The sequence below is a fragment of the Phoxinus phoxinus genome, assembly GCF_949152265.1.
Source record: "Phoxinus phoxinus genome assembly, chromosome: 1".
Lineage (NCBI taxonomy): Eukaryota > Metazoa > Chordata > Actinopteri > Cypriniformes > Leuciscidae > Phoxinus > Phoxinus phoxinus.
The window spans coordinates 2517470-2532087 of NC_136876.1; the positions used below are offsets into that span (position 1 = coordinate 2517470).

General features: G+C 38.9%; 2 protein-coding genes across 4 annotated transcripts in view; both read right to left on the reverse strand.

Annotated features, from left to right (window-relative positions):
- Nucleotides 1–14618, reverse strand: part of LOC307006254 (uncharacterized protein) — an 89889-nt gene that overhangs the window by 62015 nt on the left and 13256 nt on the right. For 2 of the 3 annotated variants that reach the window (XR_013799427.1, XR_013799428.1), the window contains exons 3-4: nt 9636–9708; nt 8699–9452 (exon numbers count right to left, since the gene is read on the reverse strand). The exons of the other annotated variant lie outside the window; for it this stretch is intronic. The gene's annotated coding sequence lies outside the window, so the exon portion shown is untranslated. Of the gene's footprint in view, nt 1–8698; nt 9453–9635; nt 9709–14618 lie in introns of those variants that run through there. 3 annotated transcript variants of the gene reach the window in all.
- The window catches only part of LOC307006204 (uncharacterized protein), a 32040-nt gene continuing 22477 nt past the window's right edge, over nt 5056–14618 (reverse strand). The window contains exon 4 of the mRNA XM_079626948.1: nt 5056–7913. Coding sequence (XP_079483074.1) covers nt 5767–7913 — 2147 coding nt within the window. The 3' untranslated portion in view covers nt 5056–5766. The remainder of the gene's footprint in view (nt 7914–14618) is intronic.

The following is a 14618-nucleotide window of genomic DNA, read 5'->3' on the forward strand; positions in this document are numbered from 1 at the left end:
GCCTTTCATGTTTCATTTCTAGTTGAAAGAAGACATGGAAGTTTTTCTTTACCAGTGTCATGACGAAAGGCGCCTCAGGATTAACGCATGGAGTTTTGATTTATTTTATTTATTTGTCACTTAATTATAGTTAAATGTGTGCCTGCATAACTTTTATAATTTTTTTTTTACTTTATTAAAAATAATTATGTTCTTAAGAAAACTTTTATAAGTTTTAATAACTTTTATAAGATTTATTTTATTTGCTAGCATGAGTCAAATTTATTTTATTTTTAAACGATTTGATGGAAAAGATATATTTTATATATATATATATATATCAAATATTATAAAATATACGAATTATGTTTTCAGATTGATTTTCTTTGGTTTTATATAATTTTTTTTTAGTTCGATTTTGTATTTTTATTTATTTACTATTAGGCTATTTATTTGGAGCAGGTACAGCTCAGTGTGTGATGCTTTTGCTATTTCAGAGGGAAAAAAACAAATTTTATTTAAATTAATCATTTCTGTTTTTTCAGTCCATCATAGAATTATGTTGTGTATGGTCTAAACATGCTTTTCAATTAAATAGAAAAAAATAAAAAAAATAAAAAAATAAAACACTCAAGCTTTGTTTTCATTTTTTTTTAAGCTTTGTTAAATTTATATTTGTAATAATTTGACAAAAAAACAAATGTATAAAGTATAATTTTAACGTTTAAAAAACTATTCATATTATAGGCTAGTATATTGTATTTTGTTAATAGGACAAGACATAATTCGTATATTTTATAATATTTGATATATATATCTAAAATATATATTTTCCATTAAATTGTTTAAAAAAAATCTTTAAAATAACGTTGTTTGAAAATAACGCTGGCGCTGTCGTCCTCACACTGCTATGGCGTATGGTTCTGCGGTTCTGCAGTTGGAGCTTAGGTGCCGGTGTGGTGAAGTGTTGGGTCCGGCTGAAGTGTTGAGTCCGGGCTAAGGACCCCATCAGTATGCCAGTAGTATGCCTGATCTAAATCTGTTCTCGCGATAACTTGTAGCTAAATTTAAAAATACTACTATTATTGTGTCACGAAATGTAGTTTTTATAGTTTTTCAGTCACAATGTAGTTGTTTAAAGCGCAAATATGTTGTTTATTTATACAGAGAGCGCCTATTTTACATTTTGATCTAAAGTTTTCGGAGTTGTGAGATCCAGGTGATCACCGGCCGCTCAGCGCTCATGTACCCCGCCTGGAACAGCCTTTGGTGATTTCAACATTCATCTAGAGAAGCCGAATGCAACAGACTTCATCTCTCTCCTAGCCTCATTCGATCTCAAACGGCTCATCACCACAGGTACTCACAAATCAGGCAACCAACTAGGCCTGGTTTACACACGCAACTGCATCACAAACAACATTTTGGTGAAACCTCTCCACGTTTCTGATCATTTCCTCATTACATTCAATCTACAACTCTCTACCCATGCTCCACCAACCCCCCTACCAGTTACTTTCAGACGAAACCTGCGCTCACTCTCTCCCTCCCATCTTTCCTCTGCTGTGTCATCTTCTCTCCCCTCACCCTCACAATTCTCATCTCTGGATGTTAATACCGCAACAGATACTTTATGCTCCACTTTAACTTCTTCTTTAGACAATATCTGCCCTATCTCCTCCAGGCCAGCACATACTACTCCCTCTAACCCCTGGCTATCTGAGGTTCTTCGTGAACACCGGACCAAACTCAGGGCAACAGAGAGGAAATGGCGCAAATCAAAAGACACAACTGACCTTAGTATGTATCAATCTCTGCTCTCTTCCTTTTCTGCTGATGTTCATGCTGCAAAATCTTCTTATTTCCACAAGATCAACAGCACCGCTAACACACAAACTCTTTTCAAGTCATTCAACTCTCTCCTCTGTCCACCTCCACCACCACCCACCTCCTCTTTAACTGCTGATGATTTTGCTAACTTCTTCACCAACAAAACAACAACTATCAGCAGTCAGTTCTCAGCTCCACACACACAGGAACCCAGTCCAACCCCTCCCACTCCCAAACACCTTCTCTCCTCCTCCTCTCCACCAATGTTGTTTTCGTCAACGATGACGATAACGCAATTATTTCGTTGACGCACCTTTTTTTTATGACGATAACGTTACGATGACTAGCTAAAAATGGCTCTAAGGTGACTAAAACATGACGAGACGTTTTCGAGTTTTCGTTGACGAGACGAGATGGAACGAAAATGATTATAAGTCTGACGTTCACAATGTCATTTCTGCCTATTTTGCGTGAAATCGGTCTGTTTTGAGCTAAAAAAAAAAGTATCAGCAATGCCGCATTCTAATCGTTGTTGTACGATGTACAATCAATAATGAAAAAAATCCCATAATGTACGATAATTTCAGAATTACCCGCAAATCTGAATCTCTCGGAATCTAGATAGAGCGAGCAAGAGCGCGCATGTGTATCGCGCGCACAGCAGAGAAAGGGAGCGAGAGACCTTGCGTGTGTGTGCTAGTGTGCGTGTGTGCCCAGCGCATGTAAGGACCCAACCAATCGAATTATTCAGAAAGTCTAGTTTATTATGCAAAGGTTTTAAGGTTAACTGTTGTTTTATGAATTGCAACTTGCTGCAACCTGTCAAACCTAAGCCCATTTCCAATACTTTTTAACCTAAATTAATTTATTAAAGACTAATTTTTTTCTTTCTTTTTTTTATACTAAAATTGACTAAAACCTTTTTGTGTTTTCGTCGACTAAAACTTGACTAAAACCTTTTTGCGTTTTCGTCGACTAAAACTTGACTAAAACTATCAAGTTTATAAGTGACTAAAACTAAAAAGCATTTTCGTCAAAAAGACTAAGACTAAGACTAAAACTAAAAGGGCTGCCAAAAACAACACTGCTCTCCACTAACCGAGGAAGAGGTATCTAAACTTCTCCTCTCCAGTCACCCTACCACCTGCCCTCTAGATCCCATCCCCTCACACCTTCTACAAGCCATTTCTCCCACACTTCTACCAGCACTCACACACATCAACTCATCCCTCCACACTGGCACTTTTCCTACAGCATTCAAGCAGGCTCGGGTAACTCCACTGCTTAAGAAACCGACATTAAACACATCACTCTTAGAGAATTACAGACCTGTCTCTCTCCTACCATTCATTGCGAAAACACTTGAACGAGTTGCCTTCAACCAAGTATCATCTTTCGTCACTCTGACCAACCAACTAGATATAAACCAATCTGGCTTCAAGAAAGGGCATTCAACCGAGACTGCATTTCTGTCAGTCACAGAAGCCCTACGGATCGCAAAAGCTGCCTCCAAATCATCAGTTCTCATTCTCCTGGATCTGTCTGCTGCCTTTGACACTGTGAATCATCAGATCCTCCTGTCCACCCTCTCATCACTGGGCATCACAGGAACTCCTCTCCACTGGTTTGAGTCCTATCTCACAGGTAGGTCCTTCAGGGTCGCATGGAGTGGCGAGGTATCCAAAGCACATCAACTGACTACAGGGGTTCCTCAGGGTTCAGTTCTTGGACCGCTCCTCTTCTCCATTTACACCACATCACTGGGACCCATCATACAGGCACATGGCTTCTCTTACCAACGCTATGCTGATGACACCCAGCTCTACCTCTCATTTCAACCTGATGATCCCACAGTAGCTGCACGTATCTCAAGCTGCCTGGCGGACATCTCGGCATGGATGAAGGAACATCACCTGCAGCTCAACCTGGCAAAGACTGAGCTTCTCGTCCTCCCTGCCAATCCGTCTCTACAGCACGACTTCACTATCCAGCTAGACTCAACTTTAATCACCCCATCAAGGTCGGTCAGAAACCTTGGAGTAACATTTGATGAGCATCTGACCTTCACAGACCACATCACAAAGACAGCTCGATCATGCAGGTTTGCACTGCACAACATCAGGAAGATCAGGCCCATCCTAACTGAGCATGCAACAACTTCTCGCCCAGGCTTTGGTTATCTCTAGGCTTGATTACTGCAATGCTCTTCTGGCCGGTCTTCCATCATGTGCAACTAAACCTCTACAACTGATCCAGAATGCTGCAGCCCGTCTCGTCTTCAACGAGCCCAAAAGGGCCCACGTCTCTCCTCTGTTCATCTCTCTGCACTGGCTACCACTCGCTGCTCGCATCAAGTTCAAGGCATTGACGCTTGCTTACAGATCGACCACAGGCTCAGCTCCCTCCTACTTTCACTCGCTCCTACGAGTCTACATCCCTACCAGAAGCCTGCGTTTGGTCAATGAGAGACGGCTCGTGGTACCATCACAGAGAGCCACAAAATCACTCTCCAGAACATTCTCATTCACGGTTCCTTGCTGGTGGAATGATCTCCCTACCCTCGTCCGGAATGCAGAATCCCTGACCACATTCAAAAGACAACTGAAGACTCATCTCTTCCGTGAGCACTTGACATAAAGAAAAAAGAAAAAACCTCTCTTTAATCCTCCCTTGTTTTGGCTTATGTACTTTGTATTTTGAGCACTTCTTGCGTTATTTTTGCCTCTTCACGATGACTCGCTTGCTGTAGTCCTCAGTTCTAAGTCGCTTTGGATAAAAGCGTCTGCTAAATGACTAAATGTAAATGTATAGTGCTGTATTTCTGCTTTACATGAGCACCACCTACTGTCAGAGAGCGAATTTTTTTTTTTTTTTTTGCATTGATCTGAACTGATAAATTACACATTCCTGTTGGTTGAACACGACCAATATCAATCAATCAACAAAGTGTCCTGTGCTCACCACACACCGGCTATAGGTGGAGAGGAGAGATTTGGCTATAGGGTGATGTGTGGCTAACTTACACAGAAGAGATTTTGTTGCTCAGCACATGAAAATAAACTACTTACCGTGATCTCAGACTGTGTTTAAGTGGTGTAACAGATTGACCTAATTAATTGGGGTGCCAAGCAGGTGTTTAAACCTACTAAATTTATTTGAGTCAGTCAACCATACAACAGATTCAAACATAAAAATAGGAACCCTTAATATGTGGATGAAGAATGATCACGCAACAGCAACAGGCTCAATTCAAATAAAGTGTTATTCGTTTTTGAGCACTATAACATTATTTAAGGGGAAAGCATTAATGATTCACAAAATGTAAAAAAACTAAAACAAAACAAGAAACCAAAAAAATTATTCCAAAACTTAATTCCCAATTCTGGGTCCCATTTAACATGGCATAATCTTTCAACAAAATAAATCAGTTCATTCAAAAATTAAATTCATTCAATTTCAACTCATTGGGTGTGCAAACCCCCAGTTTCGCAAGTTCATATTAACAGTTCTTGACTGAGTTCTCAATCCAGCATAGTGGCTTGTTCATCAGAGTTTATATGCACTTAGACTCAAACACAGAAGGACAGAAGTCTCAAGGACAGAAGTCTCAACTGACAAACCCACAATAAGAATATAAGGGGGGAAGAAAAAAAGCAATACTTGTTTGGTCTTGTCCAGTAAGTCAGTCAGTCAGTCAGTCAAATGATCTGTCCTCCATCGTCGTTTGGACCATTGGTGGTTACTCTGAACATCCAGCTACTTCCATAAGGTCCATAAATCCCCAAGACAATCAATGAACTGTTCCTTTTACTTCACAGGTGTTTTTGGAGATATGCAGGGATTAACTTCCCACATCTTTCCACTGCACAAGGCATTCTCAAACTGCCATCTTCCAACTCTCTTAAGCCATGTGCTCCACACATCATGTGACTCAGTGCATCATGTGACTCATGTGCGTCACAGTGGTTTCTCCACTGTATGGATCTTCATGTGTCGCTTCAGGTGACTTTTAATGTAGAAACTCTTTCCGCACTGATCACACGTGTGCGGCTTCTCTCCAGTGTGGATCATCTCATGTGTTTTCAGATGTGCTGATCGACTGAATCTCTTGTCACAGTGTGAACACTTGTAAGGTTTCTTTCCAGTGTGGATCATCTCATGTCTTTTCAGATGTGCTGACTGATTGAATCTCTTGTCACAGTGTGAACACTTGTAAGGTTTTTCTCCAGTGTGAATTCTCTGGTGCAGTTTTAAATTGTTCGCTGTAGTAAAAGTCTTCTCACACTCAAAGCACATGTACTCTCTCACACCAGTGTGAGTTTTCTCATGTCCATGTAAATATGGCAGCCGTGAAAAACTCTTTCCACACACAGAACATGAATACGGTTTCTCCTTCGTATGAACTCTCAGGTGTGACCTCAGGCTTGATGACGTAATAAATGTTTTGCCGCACTGATCACATGAGAACGGCTTCTCTCCGGTGTGGATCCTCATGTGAGAATTAAGGTGTGATGATTGACTGAATCTCTTCCCGCACTGATCACATGTGAACGGCTTCTCTCCGGTGTGGATCCTCATGTGATCATCAAGACTTTGTTTGGCTGTGAAATTGTTTCCACACTGATGGCATACATGCAGATTCTCTCCAGTGTGGATCCTCATGTGTATCTTCAGGTTACTTTTAAAAGAGAAACTCTTCCCACACTGATCACACGTGTGCGGCTTCTCTCCAGTGTGGATCCTCTCATGTGTTTTCAGATTTTCTGACCGACTGAATCTCTTGTCACAGTGTGAACACTTGTAAGGTTTCTCTCCAGTGTGGATCCTCTCATGTGCTTTTAGATGTTCTGACAAAACGAATCTCTTGTCACAGTGTGAACACTTGTAAGGTTTTTCTCCAGTGTGGAACCTCTCATGTGTTTTCAGAGATGATGGCTGACTGAATCTCTTGTCACAGTGTGAACACTTGTAAGGTTTTTCTCCAGTGTGGATCCTCTGGTGCAGTTTTAAACTGGTTGCTGTAGTAAAAGTCTTCTCACACTCAAAGCACATGTACTCTCTCACACCAGTGTGAGTTTTCTCATGTGTATGTAAATGATGCCGCTGTGAAAAACTCTTTCCACACACAGAACATGAATACGGCTTCTCCTTCATATGAACTCTCAGGTGTGTCCTCAGGTGTGCTGCACTAAGAAATGTTTTGCCGCATTGATCACATGTGAACGGCTTCTCTCCGGAGTGGATCCTCATGTGAATCTCAAGACTTTGTTTGGTTGTGAAACTGTTTCCACACTGAGTGCAAGTGAAAGATTTCTTGGCTCTTCTTTTCTTTAAAAAATTATTTTTAGTCTTTGAGCGACTCAAAGGTTTTCCTCCAGGTTGGACATGATGTTCCTCCTCCACTTCACTCAGTTCTTCACTCTCCTCCTTCACTTCTCTCAGTTCTTCACTCTCCTCCTTCACTTCTCTCAGTTCTTCACTCTCCTCCTTCACTTCTCTCAGTTCTTCACTCTCCTCCTTCACTTCTCTCAGTTCTTCACTCTCCTCCTTCACTTCTCTCAGTTCTTCACTCTCCTCCTCCACTTCTCTCAGTTCTTCACTCTCCTCCTCCACTTCTCTCAGTTCTTCACTCTCCTCCTTCACTTCACTCAGTTCTTCACTCTCCTCCTTCACTTCTCTCAGTTCTTCACTCTCCTCCTTCACTTCTCTCAGTTCTTCACTCTCCTCCTTCACTTCTCTCAGTTCTTCACTCTCCTCCTTCACTTCACTCAGTTCTTCACTCTCCTCCTTCACTTCTCTCAGTTCTTCACTCTCCTCCTCCACTTCTCTCAGTTCTTCACTCTCCTCCTCCACTTCTCTCAGTTCTTCACTCTCCTCCTCCACTTCTCTCAGTTCTTCACTCTCCTCCTCCACTTCTCTCAGTTCTTCACTCTCCTCCTCCACTTCTCTCAGTTCTTCACTCTCCTCCTCCACTTCTCTCAGTTCTTCACTCTCCTCCTTCACATCTCTCAGTTCTTCACTCTCCTCCTTCACTTCTCTCAGTTCTTCACTCTCCTCCTCCACTTCTCTCAGTTCTTCACTCTCCTCGCTCTCTTCCATCGGGTCTGACATGAAAGAAACAAATATTACATTTATTTATTTCAGTACATCAAAATGACTCAAAGAGATAAATATAAAGTGAAAGGCCAAGAAAGTGAGCTCTGATGTAATGGTAGAAAGTAGACAACTGCTATCAAATATTATGTCCTTGAAAATTTCCATGAATGAGGTCAATTTATCTTCCAATTATTATTTTTAAAACATTTTAGGCACGAATCCCATGTATCTTTAGCAAGAACTATTAGTTTGATCAATGACACCATTATCTAACATGACATTAACCCTCTGGGGTCTGAGGGGTTTTTGGGGCCCTTGAGATGTTTTGACATGCCCTGACATTTGTGCTTATCTCAGCTACTTACAACATACCTTTGGCCAACACATAATTCTGCTGTATTGCAGCACAAACTCTGCTACAATAATATGTGAGCAAAATGGAAGTTACATGTTTGCACTTTATAGAAAAAAAATATTATGCGTGGTTAGTAAGTTTTGGGAAAAAAAATTGTCACTGCAATGAGCCCATATAACTCATACTGACTAGTTTGGCACAAGACTTTTGAGATACCATTCTTGTAGGCTAGAATGTTTACTACAAAATGATGTGAAAATCATTCTGATCACTCTTTCACAAAACAACAATATAATGATTTAAACTTTGCAAGTCAGTTTTTGTGCCAGCTCTGGTTTATGCGTAGGGGTGTTGATGGCCATGAATATGAATGAGGGGAGACAATAGACACTCCCCCAATGGCTAATGCCCCATCACGGTGCTGTGAGTCAGAGAGGACAATCTGAGAATGAGAGGAGATTCAAAGATTTTGTTTTTCAATCTGTTTTTATTGTAATTCCTCTATGTGGAGGAACTAAATGTTGTGTCTCACAAGACCACAGTGCTACCGTACATATATAAACATATAGTACCAGTCAAACGTTTGGACACATTACCATTTTTAATATTTTTGGAAGAAGGCTGCATTTATTTGATCAAAAATACAGAAACAACAGTAATATTGTGAAATATTATTACAATTTAAAATAATGATTTTCTATTTTTATACTTTAAAATATAATTGATTTCTTTGATCAAAGCTGAATTTTCAGCATCCTTACTCCAGTCTTCAGTGTCACATGATCCTTCAGAAATCATTCTAATATCATTTGATAATCAGGTATTATCAATGTTGGAAACCGTTGTGCTGCTTAATATTTTTTTATAACCTGTGATACTTTTTTCATGATTCACTGATTAAAAAGAAAAGCGCATTTATTCAAAATAGAAATCTTTCCTAACAATATAACTTTACCTTTCTTTCTTTTTTTGAAAGGATGTGTTGTGTATACTGTTACAAACAGACTCATGGGCGAATGTGAGTCAACAGAGCTCAGTTGCGGTCCAGTTTCCCGTGCGGGCAGGAATCGCGCAGTCTGTGCAACCATGTCAACATCAGTCTCGGTTTTCCATGACAGGGTGGACTTGGACCTGTTGCTTGTTTGCCATGGCTCTCTTCGGGACCGGTGCTTGGACATGTTCATTGTCACATCTGTTGATAACACAATCAAAGAAACTGTATTATTATCATTATCAATCACTAATGGCCATGGATTAAAAAAAAAGACAACAGTTTTTGTAATTTCACACAAGAATAGGTAGGCCCTACTTGTATATTATGACGATGTAAACACAATTACATTTCATCAGTAAAATATTACGTCTGTGCACTTACTATCATTCTCGATTGAGAACTGAACGTGTCCCTCTGCGGTGCTGGAGCAGGAGAGCGTGATGCAGACACATTCCTAAAAAAATAAAAACAACTGTTAGCATACATTATCCAAAGATGGGCGATTAATGGGTATGGACGCACAATGCATGTAGTCTGTATATCTGTTAATGGGCCATAGGACGGAGAAATATCTATTTATGGGCCATAGATCGCGTCACCGTGAGCTGTTGATGGCCATATGGTCTATAGACCGCACACATTTAGAGCATTTCAAACATTTACACCTGTATTCACAATCATCTGTGGCAATATTTTAGCAAGATAAGTGTCATAGGCTATTCAAAACCGAACATTTATATATAAAAATATAATGTCTAGTATTTAGACAGTATCACATTTTACCGGAGGCTGAAATATATTTGCACGAAATCATATTTACACCTAAGCAGATATTCGCAAATAAGCTACATTACGCAAAAGTCAGTATTTTTAGCATGATAATCAGTGTCATAAGCTAATCAAAACGGAGTGAAATATAATACACATATGTTTAGAGAGTAATATCACCTTGAAACAACCATCTACACGAATGTTAGGGATATTGTAAGGCAATCTTTCCTGTAAGATGTCAAAAGCTAACCAAAACTAAGCAAAATATAGTCTGAAAATTCACATGAGTTCTATATAATCAGAAAAATAATTATATAACACTAAACAACTTACTCGAACTTGTATCCTCGGCGGGATCACGCTTTTGAAAATGCAGCCGTTCTCCGTCTGAGATGCAACCGTTTCTCTGAGGAAAAGGTGAACGCTAACCAGAAGAATCATCTGAAGAGAGTCTTTACCGGAGAAGCATGCCATCCTCAAAACGCGATGAACTATCCGTGAATCTGACGAAGAAACTGCGTCTTTTCATGGCATTGATCGGGGGCGTGTGCGAGGTGTATAGATCACCTCAACTATTACCATGTGAATAGCGCCGGGGGGCGTGGCAGCCTCAGCTCATTAAAAATAATGAAGGGAGAACGGAAAACTGTGCCTCTCCTTGGTTTCAAAAGGATAACATAAACTAAGAATATGTGTTTTTTAATATAAATTACTTCATTTAAAAGAGGAGAATTCTAGCTTCATAAAGACATCTCTCGTTCCTGAGTGACAAGTATTCGCTGAGTTAGTTCATTTTCGGACGCGTTTCAGAATGGACTTCCCTGACAGAGAGAAGGCAGAACTCGCATCATGTTTATTTTTCTTTATTTGGCGAAAGGCACAACACTTTGTTTTTATTGTGAGTATACATAAAAAAATAGAAACTTAACTGGATCGAATGATGTAAAACACTTAAATGTAAGATCAAAACCAACAGAGTATTTTAATCTCTTTTGCACTGATAAGAAAAAAAGCAAGCAGATCACGCCGGCGTGATTGCCGACCCCAGGGGGTTAAAATATACAATACAGCCATGTTTTGACACCAACTTTGAGATTGATATTTATTTTACTAAAACTTTAATTATTAATGGTTATTCACACTAGACTTTTCCTTCATGGACGGCTCTATGAAGGAGCTCTTTCTACTGCATGATGGGAAGACAAGAGAATAATCTCAATCCATGGTCTCAGTTTTTACACAAACTGTAGCATTGACTATATTCATCAACCCTGTTACCAAAGTTGCTGTAAGAAGAATCTCTAGAACTATGAATAACTTATATGATATTTGACAAATACATCTTATCAGTAACTTGGCGTTTACTGATTATTCCTGAAAAAATATTTTTTAACTATGTTGAAAATGACAAATTCTGGTAACGTTGTTGCAAATTGGGAACCAGATATAAAATAAATGTAAAATAAAACAGTTAAAATAGTATTGTTGAATGATCTACTGGGTGGTTGCCCTGCACACTTAATAAACAAACTACAGCTAGTTCAAAACGCAGCAGCTCGAGTTCTTACCAGAACCAGGAAGTATGGCCATATTAGCCCCGTTCTGTCAACACTGCATTGGCTGCCTATTAAACATCGTATACATTTTAAAATATTGCTGATTACTTACAAAGCACTAAATGGTTTAGCTTCATTTCATTTTATTGTTTATTTTTACAGGCACAATTAAAAGTAATTGCACCAGAATTAGCTAATAGCTAGTTTACATCTGCTGTCCCTGGGCAGGTAAACAAATCAAATAACATACATTACTCATAAACCACATAAAACATCACAATACATACAGGTCCAGGAATATAACATTTAAAACCAGAATATAAAACAGATAATGTACAACACAGTCATTAGTGGTTGCAGATCTGTTAAGATAGTAGCCAGTACTTAAGCTTATTTTTAAAAATTGAGAAGCTAATGAGGCTTCGAATGTTTGTAGGTAAGGAATTCCACAGCCCCACTACTCTGAGAAAGCTTTTTGCCCAAAGGCTGTTTTTCTGTACTGCGGTACAAAATCTCCCCTGGCAGATGCTCTAGTCCTACCTGCACTTCCGTTATGGGTCACACAATTTAATTTAACATTATTTATAACCCTTTTTATTTGCTTTTTAAAAGACAGGTGGTCTATTATTATTCCTAAATATTTAACGTGTCACACATTTAATTGCTTCACCATTAAATATGATATCTGGATTCACAGAATTTTGTTGTCGTGCAGTGAAATACGTGCATACAGTTTTACTTACATTTAGTGACAAACAAGACTCATTCAACCAATTTGAGACTTTCACCATTGCAGATGACGGTTTGCTCGCAGCTAGTTCTTTGGTTCTTGCATGAGTAAAAAGCACAGTATCATCTGCATACATTATAACATTTAAACCTGGACATATTTGAGGCAGATCTTTAATATAAATACTAAATAAAATCGGTCCTAAAATTGACCCCTGAGGAACCCCCCATAAGACAGCTAGCAAATGGAGAGCATTTATCAGCCACTCTTGTGCATTGACTTCTATTACTGAGGTATGATTTCATCCACATTCAAGGCAGCATCTGATAAATTAAAATTCTGAAGTTTTGACATTAAATAGTTATGATTCATTGTGTCAAATGCCTTTGTTATGTCTAAGAACACAGCTCCAACAACACCAAAGTTAACTTCTAATTTGTTTGAGAAAATAACAATTAGCAGTTTCAGTAGAATATTTTTTTCGAAACCCAAATTGCATTGGGTGTAGATTCACTTCACTTTCGTTTAAATAAGAAACTAATTGATCACAAACTACTCTTTCTGCAAATTTTGATGCTATTGGAAGGATACTTATGGGTCTATAATTTGATGGAAGAGTCCTATCACCTGCTTTAAAAATAGGCGTCACTACTGCCGCCTTCCAGCAATTTGGAAAATAGGAGTTTGTTATTGACAGATTTGTCAAGTGTGTTAGAGGTTAGCAAAAGATTTATTTATAAGTTTTAAAAAATTGTGCATCAGTATCATAAACATCTTTAGACCTAGGCTAGATCCTTTTAAATTATCAATTATTTTCAATAGATTCTGAGACATTTTCAATAGTGAAGACAGGCGTTTCATTGTTTATGGGTTCTAGTACTCCAGATCTAGCAAATTTCCAAGCCAGACACTGTACAGAGTTCAAGAAGAAGGAAATAAAGATTGTAGCTATTTTTTCTTTATCTTCTATTAATTTTGATTGGTCACGTATAATCCAGTTTTGAACTGTTTTATTTCCCTTATTTGTAATTTTAGCAATATTTTTCCTAATTAATTTACTATTTCCTTTAGAATCCTCAATTAATTTAATAAAATAATTAGCTTTGGTCTGTCTTAATTCTTTTACTACTTTATTTCAAATTCTGGAATTTTCTCTTATCATTTGGTAATTTAGATTTAAGAGCAGCCTTTAATGCCAAGTCTCTCTGCTTCATTAGCTTCCAGAGCCGCTCATTTAACCACGGCAGATGTACTTTACTCGAGTAAGATATATTTTTACTGAATTAATTTTTAGTTGTATTAATTCTATCCATCATACAGATAAATGCTTGTTCTATATCACCAGACTGCATAACACTATTCCAGTCCAGGTGCTTTAATTAGGGCCCAAGCCTTGAAAAGGCGAAGGCCCTATTGTTTTCCTTCAGATTATTCTTCATTAGGGCCCAAGCCCTGAAAGGGCGCAGAGCCCTATTGTTCTTCTAAGGATTTTTTGTTATTCTTCTTCTTCTTCTTCTTTATAATAAATTTTTTTTTAAGGTTTTTGCCACTTTTGGGGGCCTTAACGTGCTCAAAAACTCTTGAAACTTTGCACACTGGTCAGAACCCGCGGCCATTAGAGCCGGACTGAAGCTGGTACCCGGGCGTGGCAGGGGGGCTCGACAGCGCCCCCTGGAACGGGGTCCGAAAACTTGGTCCATAAATCAAACACGCTTGCATGAAATAATATGAAACTCGGTACACTTATAGATCTCATCGGTTCATATATCCTTCATGCTCTGACTTTTTACCCCAGCCCAGCAGGAAGTCGGCTATTTGGCGTAGTTTAAAAAACACATGCAATGGAATTTAAAATACTCCTCCAAGACGATTCAAACAATCACCACGAAACTCGGTGTGCATGAAGTCAAGACATTGAGGATGAAAAGTTGCGAGGGGATTTTTGATATCTCGAACGGTTTGGCCGTGGTGAGGAAACGAATTTATGGCCAATATTGGAAACAGGAAGTGTGTTATAACATCCTCATACATTAACTGATCTTGATGAAACTTCAGCAGTGTGTTCGCTGTAAGAGGCCGATCACATGGATGTGACTATTGTGAGTCAAAGTTATAGCGCCACCAACTGGCAGCAGGAAGTGTGTCACTTTCGAAATGCTTTGAAATCACCCTCTTATTTTTACCCGATTTGCTTCAAACTTCATCTGTATAATGTAAACACACGACAGATGTAGACCTGTGAAAGGATTATTGATATCTTTAATACTGTCGCCATGGCAACGCTTTAAACTTTTATATTCTTTTTGG